General features: G+C 50.5%; 1 protein-coding gene and 2 long non-coding RNA genes across 8 annotated transcripts in view; 1 reads left to right on the forward strand and 2 right to left on the reverse strand.

Annotated features, from left to right (window-relative positions):
- FOXK2 (forkhead box K2) overlaps nucleotides 1–3,523 on the reverse strand; it is an 85,342-nt gene extending 81,819 nt beyond the window's left edge. For all 3 annotated transcript variants that reach the window (XR_015721214.1, XM_087853965.1, XM_045774863.2), the window contains exon 1: nucleotides 3,096–3,523. Coding sequence is in view for 2 of the 3 variants with exons in the window: in XM_087853965.1 (XP_087710091.1) it covers nucleotides 3,096–3,508 (413 nt within the window). In the remaining variant the exon portion in view is untranslated. The remainder of the gene's footprint in view (nucleotides 1–3,095) is intronic.
- A 241-nt stretch (nucleotides 3,524–3,764) lies between these two features.
- Nucleotides 3,765–18,054, forward strand: LOC123777914 (uncharacterized). Of its 4 annotated transcripts, none has more exons than XR_015721215.1 (6): nucleotides 3,765–3,919; nucleotides 5,283–5,408; nucleotides 6,902–8,041; nucleotides 11,209–11,360; nucleotides 11,781–11,868; nucleotides 13,323–18,054. It is a non-coding gene; the product is annotated as an uncharacterized LOC123777914 (long non-coding RNA). The 4 variants fall into 4 exon arrangements; XR_015721217.1 differs by having other exon boundaries at nucleotides 6,902–7,435; XR_015721216.1 differs by having other exon boundaries at nucleotides 5,286–5,408.
- Nucleotides 6,879–19,817, reverse strand: LOC148107912 (uncharacterized). The gene is made up of 2 exons (XR_015721219.1): nucleotides 18,137–19,817; nucleotides 6,879–7,164 (listed from the first exon to the last, which is right to left on the reverse strand). It is a non-coding gene; the product is annotated as an uncharacterized LOC148107912 (long non-coding RNA).
- Between the last annotated feature and the right edge of the window lie 793 nt (nucleotides 19,818–20,610).

A 20,610-nucleotide genomic window follows, 5' to 3' on the forward strand; every position in this document is an offset into this window, starting at 1 on the left:
ACTTGACATTTCAAAGTACTTGAACAACTGTTAAAGAGCTGCTTACTCTTATTTATGAATTATACTTAGTTTGCTACCGTGGCAACAGTAAGAGCAACAACACACCCAGACATTCCTGCCCAGCAGATCTTCCTAAAACATTTTATTGCCCACTCACGCACCAGACCAGGTCCCTAGACAAATAAGAACCCCGTCCTCAAAGAGGACATTCTTCATTCTGTCACTGACCATATTGAAAATGCTCCCCAACCAGACCCAGGCAAATCTCACACTCCACAACCAGGCCCAAGGTTCCTTCCGGCCTAAATTCCATGTTCTTCAGCACCAGGCTACTGGCCCAGGAACACCCATAAGGCCACCTCCACCTGCTCATTTTCAGGAGCGCCCCCCCCCACCACAGGTGGCCCACGGTTCTTCCACTGAGCCCACCCCAGAGAATTCCCCAGGACCAGTAACACCTGCACCTGCAGTGAGTTAGATGCTCCTGAAGAGGAAAACACCTTTGCGTATTTGTACACACAGCCCCACACACTTGGCTGAAAATCAAGGATTTGTGGAAATCACCTGTTTTCTGGAAAACCGCATGCCCTGGCACTCATGTGTATGCTCAGCAAACTCCCCACACACTTGAGGATCCCGGTTTTGCTCACCAACCATCATGGAAAAACCAAGATCTTACCCAAACTGTTTAAAATACAACAGCTGGGGCGCCTGGGTGGCTCAGTCGTTGAGCGTCTGCCTTAGGCTCAGGTCATGATCCCAGTATTCTGGGATCAAGCCCCGCATCGGGCTCCCTGTTTGGCAGGAAGCCTGCTTCTCCCTCTCCCACCCCCCCTGCTTATGTTCCCTCTCTCGCTGCCTCTCTCTCTCTGTCAAATAAATAAATAAATAAAATCTTTTTTTTTTTTTAAGATTTTATTTATTTATTTGACAGAGATAAAGACAGCCAGCGAGAGAGGGAACACAAGCAGGGGGAGTGGGAGAGGAAGAAACAGGCCCATAGCGGAGGAGCCTGATGTGGGGTTCGATCCCGTAACGCCGGGATCACGCCCTGAGCCGAAGGCAGACGCTTTAACCGCTGTGCCACCCAGGCGCCCCAATAAATAAAATTAAAAAAAAAAAATACAACATCCAACACACAGGATCACAGTCCTCATCTTTCTCTATTCCCCCTAAATTAACACATTATTTGCTATTTTAATAAAATGATAAATCATACTTTAAGCCTAAATTATTTATGTACTCTCCAAGTTCTGTGTATGTAAAGTTTTAACACCAGCTACAAAATACAAATTCACTCTAAAATTGGAATTGGACTAAAATCACTGTCATTCAAATAAGACACCAACCACGGACTGTCGTGTTTTTTTAACTTGTACAGTGATTTTCAATTCAGTGGACAAATCTGCATAACTGCTCTAAATTACACATGCTTTCAAACTTATACAACTTAACTTTTTGACTTAAAAAGAACTTGTAAAACTATGTTTAGTTTCAAGAAAAAGATTTTTTAAAACAATTTATCTACATTTAGCTAGTACCAACCATCTTTACACGGAACATGTAGGAATGATGCCTTACAAAAAGAGGTGCTACAAAGTTACCAGTTACCTACTTATTTCACGCTGTAAAAATGCCAAAACCCTTCCGTGAAAAAAATCCCTGGGCCCGTAAGAAGTGCAGGGCCCATGGAAGCCTTGGTGGCCCCAGATTCTCTTCCCCGTGCACAAACTGGAGGTGAAGGTCAGAGGCTCTGCCTCCACCGCACCTCGTCTTTTACTCAGCCCATCTTCGGGTTGCACTGTACCCCTCAAAAAGTCTGATTCCTGCTCCCTCACCAAAAGGTCAACTTATGATTAGCATGTCAACGTAAGCAGGTCTGACGACAGTAAGAGAATTTTCCTTAAAAACCTCAAAACCCTCAGAGTAAAGATATAAAAGCCTTTGTTGTGACATCAAGTTGTTTGTAAACAAACTGTCTGATTAAAGCGGCAGCTGCGGGGCCCCTACCACTGAGTTGACCCAGTCTGCAGCACACACACAAACAGCCTTCCCTGAAACACGCCCATCGAGGTCTCAGAAACAGGTTAGTGCAACTCTCCAGACCGTCTGAACAACAGCACAGCACACACGCACAAAAATCAAGGAATTAAGAAAAGTAACAGCTCTTATCAGCATCTCCAGCAACTGAAAGCAGTTAAAAACTTTGTGGACAAAGGCTCTATTTGCAATGATCTAGAAAGGAGCCCCTGCGGACTAATTAGCATTTCCTAGACAGCAAGTTTGTTTTTCAAGCAAAGTAAATGGTAACTTCATAAAACCAGAGAACCAAGCTAAATCGCTTTTGTAGTGAGGCCGACAACCCCCATGAAGCTCACCTAACACCCTATGACACTTTATAGTTTCTAAATAATGGACGAACTGAAAAGCAAAGTCCTATAAGAAGTATCCAGTTTTCCCCAAATTTTAAGGTGCAGAGAGCGGATTTTAAAATGTATCATGCTTGAAGAGTCTGCAATTTTTAGGTTACTAAAAATACGACGGGGGAAAAAGCAGTCCATACACTTAAAATATTTCACTACTGAAAACCTGAAGCACAAAAAGGAAGTATCAAGCAACCCATCACTGTTAAGGCTCGGATTTTAAGCGAAGACTATGCGGATTTTAGTGTGGGGCTACTGCCCCACTGGACTGTGCCGCGTCTCCAGTGCTACCTACACGCTGGTTATGAACAATATAGGCGAGGTCCTAGAAAGGCTGCATCGGCCCACGTGCACAGCTGCCCGGGCCTCCGGCTGCGGGAAGGGGAGGCCGGTCCGCGTCCCGCTCGTGGGCCGGGGCGCCGGGGTCGTGGATCGGGATCTGGCCCGGCTGGTGGGTCCAGGTGTAGGTCCTGGCCGTGAACAGGACGGGCAAGGCCAGGGCTGCGGGTCTGGGTCCGGATCCGCGTCCTCCCCGCGGGCAGGACCGGGGCCGGGGGCGGATGCCGGGGCCGGGTCCGCACGGCTCGCGCGGGTCGGCGGCCCCGCCGGCCAGGCCGCCGCCCCTGGCCCCCTCCCCCGCCCCCCCGCCCACGGGCCCCCGGCCCCACTCACACGCGCGGCAGCTGCAGCGGCGGCGCCCCGCGCCTCTGGAACACGCCGTCCACGAACACGCCGTTCTTGCCCAGGCAGCGCAGGTAGAAGTCGCCGCCGGCGTCGGGCCCGGGCTGCGCGGACGGCTCCGGGGCCGCCCCGCCATGGCCGCCGCCGCCCGGGGGCGTGAAGATCTCGAGGTGGCGCCGCGAGATGAAGCTCGAGTGGCCCATGCTCACGTCCACCGAGCCCTGCGACGAGTTGCGCCCGATGGTCACCGAGCGCTTCTTCATCAGGTACTCGAACTCGCGGCCCTCGAGGCGCGCCACGGCCCAGCCGCCCGGTGGCGACCCTCCGCCCGCGCCCCCGCCGCCCCCGGCCCCGCCGCCCGCGGGAGGCCCGCCCGCGCCCGGGAGCGCCGCGGCCGCCGCCATGGGCCTGCGAGGGCCCGGGCCGCCTTCCGCCGCCGCCGCCGCCGCCGCCACGGAGCTGAGGGCCGCGCGAGGCCGCCGGCCGGCGAGCGACGAGCGGCGGCGAGGGGCGGGACACGCGCGGCGCGCTGCGAGCCGGCGGGCGCCGCTGACTGACGGCCTTACCGGCCAATGGGGGCGGTGCACAGCAGTGGGGCTACCGGCGGCCGGCCAATGGCGAGGCACGCCGGCCGAGCGCCCGCACGTCCGGCCGCGGCGCCCGGCGCAGGCGCGGCTTCCAGCGGCCTGGAAAACCCGGAGCAGAGCATGGCTGGCGCGGAGCTTCGGGGCCCGCTCACGGCGGGTCGAGGTTGTCGCGGGCTGGGCGGGGGGCGCGTGACGTCTGCCCCGAGGAGCCGCGGCTCGGGCCACGAGGTGGGTGGCGCGCGCGTGGCCTGCGCTGGCATCCGCACAGCCTTGGGCAGAGCTGGAAACCGCCTCCACTGCGGAAGGTCCGCGGGAGACCACCGACGGCCCAGTCAGCTCCGCGGTGCGGAGACGGGAGGCCGGGGGCGCAGGAGACGGGAGACGCGGGGTCGATGGCGCCGGGCGCGGAGTCCGGGGTTGCGGGAGGCCGGGGGTTCGGGGGGCCTGGGGGCCGGGGATGCAGGGGCGCGGGAGGCCGGGCGGGGTGCGGTGGGCTGGGGGACGTATCTCCCCTGGGTGCTCGAGCGCCCGCGGGAGGCATGGGTACCCCACCCCGACGGAACTCTGACTTGCTTTGTGGACGATCCGTGCTCGCAATTTAGCACAACGTTTTTGAGCTAGGGGTATGGCGGAGTGTCCTAGACAGAGAAAGAAGTTTCATTAAGTATTTATGCATTCGTGGTCTCGAGACAAGTATGGAAATGGTAAGTGGGGGAGCCTCTCATTTAAAAACAAAATAAAGAAGTGCCGGGCTGGCTGGTCGGTAGAGCATGCGACTCGACCTCCCGGTTGTAAGTTCGAGCCCCACAGTCGGTGTAGAGATTACTTAGAAATAAAGTCTTTTAAAAAATAACAAAATACAGTCGTTGAAAAAACGAGCATATGATCGAGTATCAGGAGTGTTTCCAAATCACTGATGACCGTGACTGTGGAGTGTGCTGTAGCCTTCCTTGTGCGTTAGTGCACACAGCCCTCTACCTGGCTTCCAGAAGCTTCACTGTGATAAAGCTATTGATGGTGTTTGGAGTATGTACTGTATGCTGTTAGCAAACTTACACGAGGCTGCGTGAAACCCCTCACGGCTTGGTCCGCAGCGGGTGTCCGTCCTGCAGGGAACCCAGACTTGCAGCTATAAAGAGGATGAGCTTGTAGCGGTGTGCAGATGTGTTTCAATTACGTCCTTGCAGTGTAGACACAAGGCACCTTGATAAAAGTTAGGTAATGCCAAGCCCTAAGCAAGTAGAAATGGTAAAGATCACACAGTTCTGAGAAGAAAATTCACCACGTGCTGGGACAGCCAGGAAAGGCTTCACATCAGAGGCAGGGCCTTCCATCCATTCCAGTGCTTGGTAAGCATCCACTGTGTACCAGGCACAGATCAGGGTTGCACAGAGAGCAACCAGGCAGCTATGTCCCATCAGCGTGTGTGAAAGGAAGCCAGCACGCCAGACTGCTTGTGACGGAGGGGAAAAGCAGCAGCCACAGATGCTCAAAAGGTGGGCAACCCGCTGCTCTTTACGCAAGAAACTGAAGGCAGAGATGTGGAAGACACACACCCAGACTCTTCACAGAGATTTGCTCTTTGTTTCAGAAGATGTGTCCTGAGCACTAGTTTATGCCAGACACATGTGGAAGAAGAGGGCCGATGGTTACGGAGGATCCACGGTGCCCATGGGACTACTACACAGGACAGCCAAAGAGCGGCACCTGCGGAAAGGTGGAGTTGGGCGCCAAGAGGGGAGCAGGAGGGACAGAGGCGGAGGAGACGTCTGACCTGACGCTGGAGGACCCGCAGGCACCTGTGGGCAAAGAGCAGGGACATCAGCTCTGGGGAGGGAGCAGACTGGGTGTGTCCCGGGCAGAAGGCCCATGAATGACGGGAGGAGAAACACGGAGCATTTTGGAAGGCTTCTCATTTAGGAAAATGGGAAGCCAGGAGGCAGTTCAAGCAATGATCCAGTTTAACTGTTAAAAATGTCAACCTTTTCGCCACGCATGCCAAAATTGAAAACAAGGAGACCCATTTGTGTCTCTTGTAATGATTCAGGTTACGGAAAGCAATAGCTGGATGGGCCCACGGTCCTCAAAGCTTTTTGCATAGTATCTAATAAACTAATTTTGTGAAATCTTGTAATCCCCCATATTTAAGATAATAGCAAAAATTTCCATCATGTTTAAATAATTGTGGTAGATGTAATTTCTCAAATATTATAAATATTGACTTCTAAAATAAATCATGGCATCATTCCTTAAAGGTATGAAATGGATCCTGAATGCCATTGTGATTTGAAACCCACTAGCATTTATAAACATATAAACAGTCTCTTGGTTAACAAGTTTTATTAAATCCTTTACACCTGGGGCGCCTGGGTGGCTCAGTCGGTTAAGCATCCGACTCTCGGTCTCAGCTCAGGTCATGGTCTCAGGGTCATGAGCTCGAGCCCCATGTCAGCCTGTGTCGGGCTCCATGCTTACTGTGGAGTGTCTCTCTCCCTCTGCTCCTCCCCCCACTCTTGCTCTCTAGCTCTCTCAAATAAAAAATCTTTCTAAAAAATCCTTTACTCCTAATTTCCATTCAAATTCCCCCATAAATTTAATCCTAAATACAGTAAGTGTTTATGCTTGAGTATTTATTCATGAGATTATTTACCCCTGGACACACACACACACACAGATGTACGTTAATTTGCAATTCCTGCAAATGTAAAGGTCATGTTAAAACATTTCTCTTGGATTGAATTAGTATTACAACTATTGTTAACATAATTGATGAGAGCAATATAAATATATGCAGGTTTGGATTAAGACTAAAAAGTTGAGTATATTGGAGATTTATCTCTTAATATGTCCAGGGCTTTTTTCCCTTCAACACCTAGTTCATATATCCAGTGATGAGAATTGCTGGAGGCAGGGCACAGAACCAGTATTATCCCTATTTTTCATAAATGCATACACATAAGTAAACAGAACTAGAGGAAGTCTCATTATAACGACCTAACACTGTTCTTTGAGCCTCTTCTAGTTGCAGGTGCTACATGAGGGGGAGGCCTTGCAGGACTGGGAGGCTCTGGGTCTCGGTGCAGCCCGGGAAGTGCTGAGACACCACAAAGGCCACACCCTCAGAGAAAGGGCTACACACCAGTTGTAAAGGAGAAAGCAAAATACCTGAAATGAAGAGCTCATTGAATTTTCTTTTTTCTTTTTTTTTAGATTTTATTTATTTATTTGACAGAGAGACAGCCAGCGAGAGAGGGAACACAAGCAGGGGGAGTGGGAGAGGAAGAAGCAGGCTCCCAGCGGAGGAGCCTGATGTGGGGCTCGATCCCATAACACCGGGATCACAGCCTGAGCCAGAGGCAGACGCTTAACAACTGAGCCACCCAGGCCCCCAGCTCATTGAATTTTCTGAACACCAGACTGGATACAGCTGAAGAGAGGATTTTTCAACTCAAAGTTCCATCTGTAGAAGTTATCTGAAAACAGAAAAAATTAGAATGAGAAAGAAAGATAACAGAAAGGAATATTAGGAACTGTGGGACAAGATCAAATGGTCCAGCGTGTATAAAGTTGGATGCCCAGAAGGAAGGGAAAAGAAAATGGATTGATAGAAATATTTGAAGAGAGAATGTGTAAGAATTTTACAAATTGACCCTCAGATCCAAAAAGCTTGGCAAACCCTGAGGAGGACAAATTCAAAGAAAAACACTTGGAGGTATATCACAGTTCAACTTCTGAAAACCAAAGGTAAAAATAAAAGGCCTAAAAGGAGACAAAATTTTTTTTTTTAAGATTTATTTATTTATTGTAGAGAGAGCATGGGAGAGTGGGGTGGGGGCGGAAGGGCGGAGGGAGAGGGAGAGAGAATCCCAGGTGGACTCCCTGATGAGTGCAGAGCCTGATGTGGGGCTCGATCTCATGACCCTGAGAGCACAATCTGAGATGATGACATGAGCTGAAACCAAGAGTTGGATGCTCAACAGACTGCGCCACTTAGGGGCCCCTAAAAGGAGACAGAAATTTAAGAGACACATTACATTCAGGGAAATTGAGAATGACTTTTCAAGAGCAGTGGGTGCCAGAAACAAAAAGACGGCATCCACAAAACGCCAAAGGTCAGGCGGTCCCTGAGACCAGTATCCAATACCTAACAAAACATCCTTCAAAAACTAAGGTGGTCATTCATTTTTAACATCTGTAATAAAAGGCATTTTCAGACAAACAAAAGCTGAAAACTGTCACCAGAAGAGCTGGCCTTCAGAAAAACACTGGCGTTCTTCAGGCCAGAGGAGAGTGACCCCAGTGGAATCCCAGATCTGCTCTAAGGAATGAAGGACACCAGAGGAGATGACGGTATGGGTGACTAGAAAAGACATTTAAAATAATTTACCTATTTTTAAAAAGATTTTATTTATTTGACAGAGAGTGCACAAGCAGGGGGAGCGGCAGGGGGAGAGGGAGAAGCAGACTCCCCATGGAGCAGGGAGCCCGCTGTGGGGCTCGATCCCAGGACCCCAGGATAGTGACCTGAACTGAAGGCAGACGCTTCACCGACTGAGCCACCCAGGTGCCCCTAAAATAATTTCTTTAAAAATTATTGGATGAATGCTTAAAGCAAAATTTAAAGTCACGTGTCGGGGGTGCTCATTCCCTGCCATATACTGGGAGTGTCCTGTCCCAGCACGTGTCCAGTAGGGGAGCCGTGTCCCCAGGGGGCTCGCGGGCACTGCCAGTGTGGCTAGTGTGACTAGGGAGCCGAACTTTAAAGTGGTACTTGGTTATAATTAATGTAACTTGATGTTTAAATCGCCACACGTGGCTAGTGGCTACCAGGTGAGACCATGCAACCCTGAAAAATAAAAAATATGATTGCCAGGGGCGCCTGGGTGGCACAGTCGTTGGGCGTCTGCCTTCGGCTCAGGGCGTGATTCCGGCATTATGGGATCGAGCCCCACATCAGGCTCCTCTGCTATGAGCCTGCTTCTTCCTCTCCCACTCCCCCTGCTTGTGTTCCCTCTCTCGCTGGCTGTCTCTATCTCTGTCAGGTAAATAAATAAAATCTTTAAAAAAAAATATGATTGCCAGAGAACAAAAGGTTAGGACGTAAAGTCGGTGTTATTTCACTGTTTCAAGGTTCTTATGTGGCTGATCAGATGCTGTATGATTTCAAAGTGAACTGTGGTAATTTCTAGCTCAGCCACTAAGTAAGTATAAATGTATATATTACATATAATGTTATATAATAGCCTATATATAAAAAATACAATAGAGGAGATAAATAGAATTTTAAAAATATATGAATCGTCCAATAGCGGCAAGAAAGAAGGCAAGAAGATCAGATGGAACAAATATAGTACGAGGTAGGGATTTTAAACCCACTGTGTCAATCGTTATATTAAATGTAAATGCACGGGACACTACAATTAGAAGCCAGAAACTTGGAGTAAAAAGAAAAAAAAAAACCCCACCTGACTTAGGAGTTTACAAAATACAATTTCAATCTAAAGACCAAGACAAGCCAAAGTTACAAGGATGCCAAAAGAAGCATCATTCAAACATACACTGTGCGATCGCCGGGGACACTGACATGAGACTGGGCCACCTTGGGTCAGGACTGTTAGGAGAGACTGGCCCGCAGTGATACAGTCAACTCAGCAGGAAAATGCAAGAATCCTGAGTGCATATCAGAACATAACTTCCAGGGCGCCCAGCTGGCTCAGTCGGTGGAGCATGCAACTGGATCGCAGGGTTGTGGGTTCGGACCCCGCACTGGGTGTAGAGACGACTTAAGGAGATGAACTCTTAAAAAACAAAAACAAAAACATAACTTCCAAATGCTCAAAGCAAAAATGGACAGAACTGAAATGAGAAACAAAGGAACCCACAGACATGGTTCAAGATGTTAACCCTCGGCTATGTAGTTATTAGAGCAAGCAGGAAGAAAAGTCTAGAAGGAAAAGAGAGTAGGATGAAGCCTGGCCCTTCCAGTGCTAATGCTGGGCAGGCCTGGCTGGAGAAGGTGCTGTCAGAAGTGTGTGTTGGTTAACAAGCACTGTGCAGCGTTTGCTGCTTGCCGGGTACTGCTTTAAGGACCTTTCTAGATACTGATTCAGGCCGTCCTCATGACACCTGTATTTGACGGATGCTGTGATGGCCTGCGTATCCCACTCGGGCAGTGGCAGGCACAGGGAGGTTAACCTGCCCACCCCAGGACAGCCCGTACTGCTCTACACCGCTTCACATGGGGAGGCAAAAGTAAGGCCGCCTCCACATGCCCCTAACAGTAAAAAGGGGTGCTTATTAATGTTATAATTGTGAATTTTGATAATCTTTAAAAGACAAAAATTCAGAGCAAAATCCAAATCCAGCACTGCAACTGGTTTCATTTAAGAAACCCGTACAACCTGTGATTGAAAGTCCTGTGGCCCTAAGCACATAACCCCACATTTCAGCATTTCTGCCTGAGCTGAAACACCTTCATCGGGAGAAAGCCAGACCCAGCAGTCTGCATGTCCTGCACATGGAGAGTCTCCCTGTCCAGCCCTTGCCCAAGTTTCCATGTCCTCCCACTACGCCCGAGTGGTGTGGGGGACCTGTGTCCACCCCAGCAGCTGGGCTCTGCCCACAGCTCCCCACCCAACAGCTCCCTTCCCTGTTTATTCCCACGTCCCACCCTTGTTCATACAGTTCTGCCCACACGCAGGTACCACCCCCCATCGATCCAGTTCCCTCTGGCACTTGAACGACCTGAGGGTTAGGGGGACCAACTCCCAGCACTGTCAAAACTGGGTATAACTTTTGACTCCCCCAAAACTTTACTAATAGCCTACTGTTGAGTAGAAGCTTTATCAATAACATAAATGGTTGATTAACAATACGTTGTATGTTAAACGTTTCCTATACTGTATTCTTACTAAAGAAAATAAGCTAGAATAAAAAACTTAGTGAAATCAGAAGGAAGAGAAAATACATTGGTACTGTACTGTATTGAAAAAAATCCACCTGGAAGTGGACCTACACGGTTCAAACCTATATGGTCCAAGGGTCCGCTGTGTTCCCCCATTGTGGCAACACTGTGGATTTTGTAACCTGTGTGTGTAACGGTTATTTGACATTTAGTAACTAAGGGCTGCTGATGTTTCTTGCTGCCTTCCTTTCATTGTTAGTTTCTGTAATGTGTGCCCCGTCTTCCCAGCTGCGGAGACCTCCATTTATACTTCTGAGCCATTCAGGGCCATGCCCGTGACAGACTCTCAGTACTTGTCTCCCCCAGGAAGTCATGTAACTCCATTCATCTGACTTGGCTGCCAGGTGCTGCTTCCAACTTGTCCTTGGCTGTGGAGAACACGGAGAAAACACATAGTCTTATTTTGGCCAAGCTTTCAGAGAAAATCTAAGATATATTCATGAAGATATGGCCATGCTGATAATCGATAACGTAAACTTAAAAAGTATCATCATGGATGTAAGTGCTATATTAAATAAATGATAAATTTCACATTTTCTGGTTTTCTTTTCAGAAATACAAGTACCACAGTGTAAAAATCATATAACCATAGACTCCCCGCTACCCAGCCTTCTGAGAAGAATGAACTGTACGCCCTGGGCTCGAGGGCAGGAGTAGGCTGTTGGCGCGTTCCTCCACCAGCATCTGCACAGCACTGGGCAGGCAGTAGGTATTTCGTACGTATGCCACATCGCGGAGCTGAACTGAGGTCTACTTGGTCAAGAAATCCAAATTTATATGATTATGAAGTTTCACATAGTTGTGATGCAATCCCAACATCACAACGACCTGACATCAAAACCCTACTGGTGCGACCTGCTCTTCTTGACCATTCAGCAGGTGTTGGGGGGGGGTCTCTCGGTGCCCATAAGTATAATTACCAATACCATTTTTTCACTGTCATGGTACATACAGAGAAGTACCTGTCAATATAGAGCTCAGCCCAACTGGTTTAAGTGACCACATTGGTATAGATCACTAAACAAACGAAACGGATTCTTGAATATTGATTTGCTAAATTTATGCCCTGTTCGAACTATAGAGTAAGTATCATCTCAGTCAAAACCTCGACTGGCTTTTTTGTAGAAATTGACAAGCCAATTTTCATATTCATATGGAAATGCAGGGGACCGAGGAAAATCAGAATGAGCTTGGAAGAGAACCACACTGAAAGGTTAGTGGCATATTAATATAAATCAATAGAGAGCTGTGGCAGCTATAGGCACCAAATGAATATAAGATGCTTTCTCAAATTTGTCTTTTAAAGAGAAGATTGTGGTGATCTATAAGCTGTAGCCAATAAAGCTATCGTAACCAAATTAATACAAAGCTGTCCTCGAGCTGGTGCTATTGGTATAAGACTACACAAGTCAGTGGGACTAAATAAAAGGTCCAGAAATAGACCTCCACATACAAAATCAATTGATTTTTTAAAACTTTTTAAGATTTTATTTATTTATTTGACAGAGAGAGAGCACAAGCCAGGGGAGAGGGAGAGGGAGAAGCAGACTCCCCACGGAGCAGGGAGCCCAATGCAGGGCTCGATCCCAGGACCCTGAAATCATGACCTGAGCCAAAGCAGATGCTTAACCAACTGAGCCACCCAGGCGCCCCCAGAATCAGCTGATTTTCAACAAAGGTGTCAACGTTATTTAACAGGGAAGGGAAGTGAGACTTACGTACGTGTTTGGTCTCTGCCCCTAGTTCCTGACACAGAGCTCCTAAATCCCTTGGAATTTCCTATGTGATAGGAGCATCTTTTTTTCTGATGAGGTGAGGGAATGGGCTCCTAGTTGGGGGATGGTCACCGGGATGAGAAGTTGGAACGTTCAGCCCCATCTCTCATCCTCTGGGAGAGGGACTGGAGGTTGAGTTAATAGTCTGCTACGAAACTTCCATAAAAGTCTCTTTAACTATGGGGTTCAGAGAGTTTCTAGGTTTGTGGAAGGATGACATCCCCCAATCTTATAGGGACAGAAGCCTTGTACCTCTGGGGTCTCAGAACCCAAACACTGAAAACCATAGAAGGGAAAAGTCAATAAATCAGAATTATGAAAAATTTTTACATTTTGCTCCTCAAAAGACTATGAAAATATGAGCCCCAGACTGAGAAAATATCCACAATACATATACTGTACAAGAGTATCTAAATAGAGGGGCGCCTGGGTGGCTCAGTCGTTAAGTGTCTGCCTTTGGCTCAGGGCATGATCCCAGCGTTCTGGGATCGAGCCCCACATCAGGCTCCTCCGCTGGGAGCCTACTTCTTCCTCTCCCACTCCCCCTGCTTGTGTTCCCTCTCTCGCTGGCTGTCTCTATCTCTGTCGAATAAATAAATAAAATCTTTAAAAAAAAATAAAATTACATTTTAATTAAGGTTGTAAAACATAACTGGATCGCTTAAAAGGCCAAAAATTGGTAAAATGTTTTAAATTCCATCTGATTTTAGGAAAGAGTGAGCTTTATAGATGAATACATACATTCCTAATTGAATTTCATCCTAAACACATGAGAGCTTTAGAGAGAAATCTCATAATACCAATTTTTAAAAGAAAATTGTTAAATTTACTGATAGTAACTGGACCTGAAAGTGTTTCTAAGGCATCCTTCATCAAAATCTCTTCTCCACAGACATCCCTCAGGGGCTTCAGAGATGGGGAGAGGCACATTCCCACCTGGTGTGCTCCGGGGGCAGGAAGAGGGTCGACGGGGGTCCCCAGATGTGCCTCCCGCACACACGTCGTGGAAGCTATCGCAGAGGAGCTGCGGGTATTTACCTGCTTGGTCAAGGCAGTGCTCCCAGAAAGGCAGCCGTCAGAAGGTGACCAGAGGGCGGACAGGCCCTACACAAGTTGCCATACATTCCTGTGTTCTCCATCATGTTTATCTGAGTTTGAGAAGAGCACTAGGGATGGCCTGGTTGGGGGCAGGTGTGAAGGCACGCGGCCCTTGCAGTGACTGGTGTCCCATGGCTGGCCACCCATACACCAGCTGGCCTTGGCACCAAGGTCCAGCTGTGTCTCCTCCTCCACGCCACCTTTCTGAATCTCTGTGCTGACATTGGTGTCCCCCAAAGGTGCGCATGGAAAACATGCAAAATGCAGACTTAGGACAGACGTGAATTAAACAGCACAGCTGAAGCTGGCTTCTGAACAGAGGGACCTCGTCGCCCCAGCTCAGCCATGTCTGGAGCTCCCTGCGGCCTCTCAGCATCCTGGGCATGGCTGGTCCTCCTGACTCCCGTGCTACTTGACCGCCCACGTGTGTGTTCACTGCCACATCCACTCAGCAAGCATTTCCTGTACCCGGCCTCATTCCTGTGCTGGAAGCCAAGGGCGCACCAAGAGCAAAGGGGCCACAGGCTGCCTGTCAGGCCAAGGAGGGGAGGAGGCCTGATGCCAGCCATCAGCACGCCCCACCTGGGGCAGCAGCTTCTCTCACAGAGAGTCAGTCCCTTCCCCGACACCCTCCTCCCACCACACACACGCCCAGCCCCCCACATGCAAGACCCCCGCTTCCATCAGCCACCCTGACACCTGCCAAGCAGTGAGAATTGCTCCTTCCCCAGAGCCGCCTCATTCCCAGCTCGCGGTGGGACAGTCCTTGTGCGCGTATGTTCTCCTGCTGGGGCTCAGCCTCCGTGCAGCTCCCGATAGTTCTCAGCACCTGCCTGATGCAGTTAGTTTGGGAAAGTGATGTCATGAATACTGATTCCAATGGGTTGCCATTCGTTGACCCATGCAGAAACCTTCCTGAGTTTATGAGGGTCAGGATGAAACCCCTCCTCATCCTGGAGGTCTGTGAGCTATGGGTGGGGCATGGAAAAGAAAGCAGGCCGTCGGGACAGGTGCATGAAAGAGAGGTGATGCCCTGGACAGCATTCCGATGGCCCACATCAAAGCTGTACTGGGCACATGGCCTGGGCCCTTAGCCGCATATCCAAGCACCTAGCTAAGAGAAAAAACCCAAAAGCTTTAAAAACCCTTTAAAGCCTGGTTCAATTCAATAATACCTGTGGAGAGCTACACCCATTGGAGACAGACACTGCTTCATTTGGGAAATAAAAATACAAGAAAACAGAGATCCCGCCTCTAATGAATAGGTAACAAAAAGGGAAACACCACAATTTCAAAAAGTGGGCAAGGAGGATTTCTGATACTGGAGAGTGAATTACAGAGAATTACAGAGACTAGAAGAAACTCCATGGCTCTGGGGCAGAGGTGGAGCTCATTCCAACCTTCATGCAGACACATCACAGACGTACCTGCACCCACGGGTTTGTGCACACACCTGTACTTCCTGGCCCTGCAGCCCTAGATAGCACAGACCCAAGGACACCGCACGGGTCAGTCTCTGCACCCCGAGATGGCACAGAGAGGGATGTCCCACAGGCCAGTCTCTGCACCCACAGACGGCATAGACACGGGGATATCACCTGCACCATGAAATACCAGCAAACACCACCCTCCAAGAAAAGAACCAGAACTCCTTGGAGAAACATGAGGGAACTGCCAAACTGTATTCCAAAGTAGCCACACCATTCTACGTTCCCATCGGCCGCATATGAGGGTTCCTGTTGCCCCACCTTCCCAACACATGGAAAGGGCAGCCTTGTTAGTGGGTGTGCTGCATTTCCCCAGGCTAAGGATGCTGGGCATCTTGTCTTGGGCTGACTGGCCATGATCAGAGCAAGGGTTTCTTGGTCACTGGTGTTGTTTTCAGGCCCAGAGAGATGTGCGTGTGTATGTGCTGAGGGGGCCTTAGTGGAGAGGGGAAGGTTGGAAGAGTGAATGGGTCCAGGTGCCTGCCTCCTGTAGGAAGGGAGTAGCTGGGATGGCCAGGTCGAGTCGATGGCTCTGATTGCTACTGCTGCTGCGAGCAACACTACGCCACGGCGGCTGCCCTTTTCAACCCAGTAGTGCCAGGTGTTGCTCTGTGCACTTCATGCACCCTAACTCACTAAACCCCAGCCACCACGGGCGACCATGGAGACGCTCACTCAGGATGCTGGGAGGGGAAGCCTGCCGTATGGGGTCACATGGCTGGGACTGGACCCCCGGCTGAGGTGAGCTGGCAGCATTAGGGGACAGGTCCTTTGCTCAGCTGGAATGTCCACTCCAGTGCCACCCCCAGGAAGCAGGGTAGAAGGTGAACATGGCCCTGCCTAGGGGCCTGCAGAGGAGGCTGTGGGAGGTGCCTCTTGGGGTCTGCAGTGCATTCCACCTAGCTGTGCAGCGGCCAGCCGCCTAGGTGCTCACCTGGCCAGAGGCTGCCCCAAGAGGGTCCTGTCCTCCAGCCCCAGACACCAGGAGCATGTGGGGTGGGGAGCAAGGTTTGAAATACTGAGCCAGCACAGTGCGGCATTCCCCCCAACTTCAGTCGTCCCACCTGAGTAAAGGACCTGACCTGTGAATGCAGGTCGGATGGGAGCACGCTGATGTAGGAACATATTCTGCGCAAGTAGCCCCCATCATCCCCGCAAATGTTCTCCCCTTTCAGTGTCTCCGAATGCCTGTGCTTGCAGGGCACGCCCATAGAAGCCCCGCTAGTGCGCACCAAGTGGGAGAAGTCTTTGAGGCCAGCCAGTGCAGACCATATCTGCACATCTGCGGCATCTTGTCCAATGTCTGGAAGTTTCAGAAGAAATGACACTCGAACTGGTAATGACACAGCAAAAGGGCCCAAAGAAAGCAAAATGTCCCAGTGACAGAACTCCACGCGGTCACACGAGTCCTCGCATGTGCTGTGCGGTTATTCCATTACACTCCTCACAGAGCCCAACACTGCAGAGGAGCAATTTTCAAATGCATTTGAGCTGCACTGTGTTTGCCTTAAGTTCAGACTAACTTTGCCTGCTTTACAGTTACTGATCACAGGAAATCCAAACACAACCAGAAGGAAATACGTTACTGAAAGGAAAAGCTGAAATGAAAAGTATCGTAGACACCTCAAAAAATCAAGTGTATCACAATGGAAACCAAAAACACTAATGGTCAAAATCATGAAAGGAAAGAATCATGATAGCTTAGCTAAGAAAATATGAATAATGGAAATAACACAAAAACGAAAGATAACTCTGAGAACCAGGACACTCCTAAACAGGAAGCAAAAAAGCAGAAGGAAAGAAAAGCAGAAGGAAGATGGTCATGGACGGGAAACCATGATGCCGCCGTCCGGCAGGGACCCCCAGGGGCCCAGATCCGCTGACTCTGAATCCTGTAGACTTCATTGAGTGCCATGATGCTGCGTTGCACCTGTTCCGATGAGCAGTAATCCCCCAACCACGTATCATGAAAAACTCATCTTTCGAATCATGACTCCGTTTACAGAGATCAAGTAAACGTATAATGGGCAAGAGATGCTTCTCAAAACATTTTTAAAGAACTATTTCTTAAGAAATTAGTTGTCCTGCATTTTTAAAAAAGATTTTAAGTAATCTCTACAGCAAATGTGGGGCTTGAACTTACAACCCCCGGACAAAGAGTCACACGCTCCACTGAGCCAGCCAGGTGCCCCTGAAAAAGCCATTTTTTAACAGGAAAACAGCTACGTGATGTTGACCAGCTTGTTCAAGTCTGAAGGTTGCCGATATTGTTTTGCTTGTAATTGATCCTCAGCACAGACATTGTATCTTCAGAACCCTCAAAAACCATGAAGGCTCCACAGAGCGCGCAGACAACAGTGCTTACCTGGGTCACACACACATCACAGAAAAACAGTAGGATTCTTGAAGAGTGGAAAAAGAAAGGACACGATCCAATTAGTAAGATGCACGAATCTTAAACATGGAAAGTGGTTTCCCTTTTTTTCCTAGTCTGACGTGGAATACTGCCATCAACAGTGACACTCCGAGGCCGTTGCAGATTTAAGACCAGGCCCTGCATCCTGATGCCTGAAACACCGTGATGTCCTTCAGCTCATACAGCAGATTGGCCAAATCTGACAGCAGTGCTGAAGTGCAGGTTAGCACTGCCAGTAAGAGTGCAGAGCTGACAATCTTTTCTCTGAACTATTAATAATTTTTTAAAAAGCACAATTTGATCAACTCTGCTATGGGAAAGACTGAATTATCGTTCTATGCACTCTATAAAAATAGTGTTTGTTACCAAATCTTTGTCATATCAAGAGGCAAAGTCCGCATCAAAACATTTAGGAGAAAACATGTAGAGGTAGGTCAGGGGGTCCTGGGTGACTCAGTCGGTTAAGCGTCCGCCTTCCGCTCAGGTTGGTCCAGGTCGCTCCTGGGATCTGGGATCGAGCCCTGCTTAGGGCTCTTATCTCAGCGGGGAGCCCGCTTCTCTCTCTCCCTCTGCTCCTTCCCCCTGCCGGCACCCTCTCAAATAATAAAATCTTTTAAAAATCAGGTAAATGTTTCATTAATTGTATGAAGTTAGTGGTTATTTCTCTGCTTTGTGCAGTGTGCGGTTTATCACTTTTAAACTCACCTTCAAAGCTAATTTTCTGTTTTCCACAAAAAGGGTGCTCCAAAGTGCAGAGACTTCAGGCCCCACCCATCCTGCGCCGGCCCAGTCCTCCCAGACCCGGACCTGCCGGGGGGCGAGGACCACAGGACCTGCGGGGCGGGGGCACGCTCCCGAGGGCGGGGCGTGGGGGTGCGTAAAGATGAGGGCGCAGAGTCTACACCGCCCTGGTGGGGAAGGCAGGCAGTGTTAGGTCGCCGCAGCCCTCCGAAGTCGCTGCGTTCCTTCCCGAGGCCGCGGGGGCCCTGCCGCCCCGCGTCCCTGACCCCCGCCCCTGACCCCCAGCCCCCTGCCGGGCCCCTAGTCCACCGGAGCGCGACAGCACGCAGCTTCGCCGCGCCCCGCAACCCCCGCACCGTTAGGTGCGCACGCGCGAACAGACGCGCGCCTGCGCGGGGTGGGGCGGCAGCGCGGGGACACCGCGACACGGACGTACGCGCGAGCACGTGACCGGCCGCCCACGTGACTGACGACGGCCGGGCGGGGCATGGCGCCTGCGTAGGCATTGAGCCCTGGGACGGGCTGGGTCGGCGGGCGAGGCCCAGGGCTCGCTGTGGCCGCCGCCGTCTCCGCCCGCAGACGCAGACTGTGACGTGGGCCCGGGTTGAATCAAAGGGCTCCTGCCCGCGAGGTGGACGTGGCTTAGCGCCGACCGCGGGCCGTGCTCCTCATTAGCGCCTGGGCAAGGTCGGCAGGCCTCACTGGCCTTGCCCCTGTACCCTCGCTTGCAGGACGGTCCCGAGATGCGCTCGGACGCCCCTTCCCAGGGCCGCTGCCTCGCCTTCACTGTGACGCGCGTGGTGTGGCCACGACCGGTGTCGCCGGGCTGCAGGGACCGTGGGGTCCTGAAGGGAAAGTACACTAGTCCAGGTCCGGAGTTAGGCTCTGTTCCGACGTAGCCTCGCGCGTCTCCAGCAGGGACGGCATCAGCAAGGTCACCTGCCTCTCGGGTGGCTGGCTGTCGCCCCCGGCGCCCCCCCAACCAGCCCTGGGGTTTGCAGTTGGCCCCTCAATCGTGTAAGCAGGCGCCAGGGCAGCGTGGTGGGGAGTCCATGTTGTCGAGCCTTCTTCCTTGTCCCCAGGCCGATTTGGTCCGAGGGTTAATCAGCCGTCACGGGGATGGCAGGAGAAAAGGTCTGACGGACGTCTGTAGGTTACCTTGTCCACCTGATTGCGCCTTTCCCACGATGGAGACCTTTTGACAAGCTTTCAGGTGGAACGTGAATCTTCTCAAATTCTGCGCCCTTTCCAGGAAGTCCACTCACACACCTCATCAGCAAGGCTCTCTGACACCAATCCTCAAGGCCCTGCACCGGAGCCTCGATATGCTGTGCTGCTCAGAGGGGTTGCCACTGTCTTGCCCTGAGGCCCCCTTTCCGTCTCTCACTGATCTGTATGCCTGGATTTATCAGGCTCAGACAATATCCTTAAGACCCAGTGGTGGAGGTTCAGGTCACCATACACCTGTGGGTGCATTTCCGGGAGCCTCATCCCCTGGGGCAACTGCCAACCCATCTTGATGTTCGGAGCCAGGGGCTGCCCTTAGTGCCCTGCTGGGTGTGTCACCAATGCTGCGGAAGTCCCTGCCAGCTGGCTTTGCCCAGGCCTCCACTTTAGGTCCTCCTTCACCCCTGCTGTCCCTTGAACGCCCTTGGTGGTTGTGGTCATACATTTGAGGTTATACTTGTCCCCCACAGTTCTGATGTCTTATGTTTGCCCTCCAGATTCACCTCTTTCTCTTCTCTGAGACCAACAGGAAGCTGGAGGGCAAGAGAGCCAAGGGGCTGCAGCCAATGGGAAGCACTGGCAAGGAGATCAGAGGGGAGGAAAGAAAGCCTCAGCGCTTTCCTGCCTGCAGGTGAGCTGACACTCCACTGAGGAAGGCCACTGCTCCTGTTTGGTGCCCACTCCATCTGCTTCAGCACTCACAGGGGGCAGGAACTGCTCCCTGGCCTCAGCATTCTGACTGTCCAGTGCAGTGGCCAGCGGTGGAGTGCTTACTAGCCTCCTTTAACCCTGCTCATTGAGCTCCCTGCTGCCACGTCCTTTGAGCACCCTGGCTGACGCTCACAGTTTGACCTTGGCAGTTTCAGGCTGTGCGTCTCTTTCCTGATGCTTCTGTTGGCTTGCAAGAGGAGACCACCATCCACAATGGCAAGTTCCATACGTGCTTTTTACTTGAAAAGGTTCAACATGAAAGTTTTTGTTTTGTTTTTTTTTTTTTTTCTCAAAGGATTTATATCTAGAATGTTCTTGGGGGAATAGTCCATACTTCTTTGAAAGGGCAGGGCTTTATTTATGTTTTTTTTTTTCAAATTATAAAGATGAACAGCAAGGGGTCATAACACTTGAAAGCAGTTTGGTATTGGAGAAACACCTTTACAGGTCACAGAAAAGAAGCAGACCAAGAGCAGAAGTAGAATTAAAAGAACAGCTTA

Source organism: Ursus americanus, chromosome 23, assembly GCF_024610735.1.
Source record: "Ursus americanus isolate L20-20 chromosome 23, mUrsAme1.1.p, whole genome shotgun sequence".
In the NCBI taxonomy this organism is placed as follows: Eukaryota; Metazoa; Chordata; class Mammalia; order Carnivora; family Ursidae; genus Ursus; species Ursus americanus.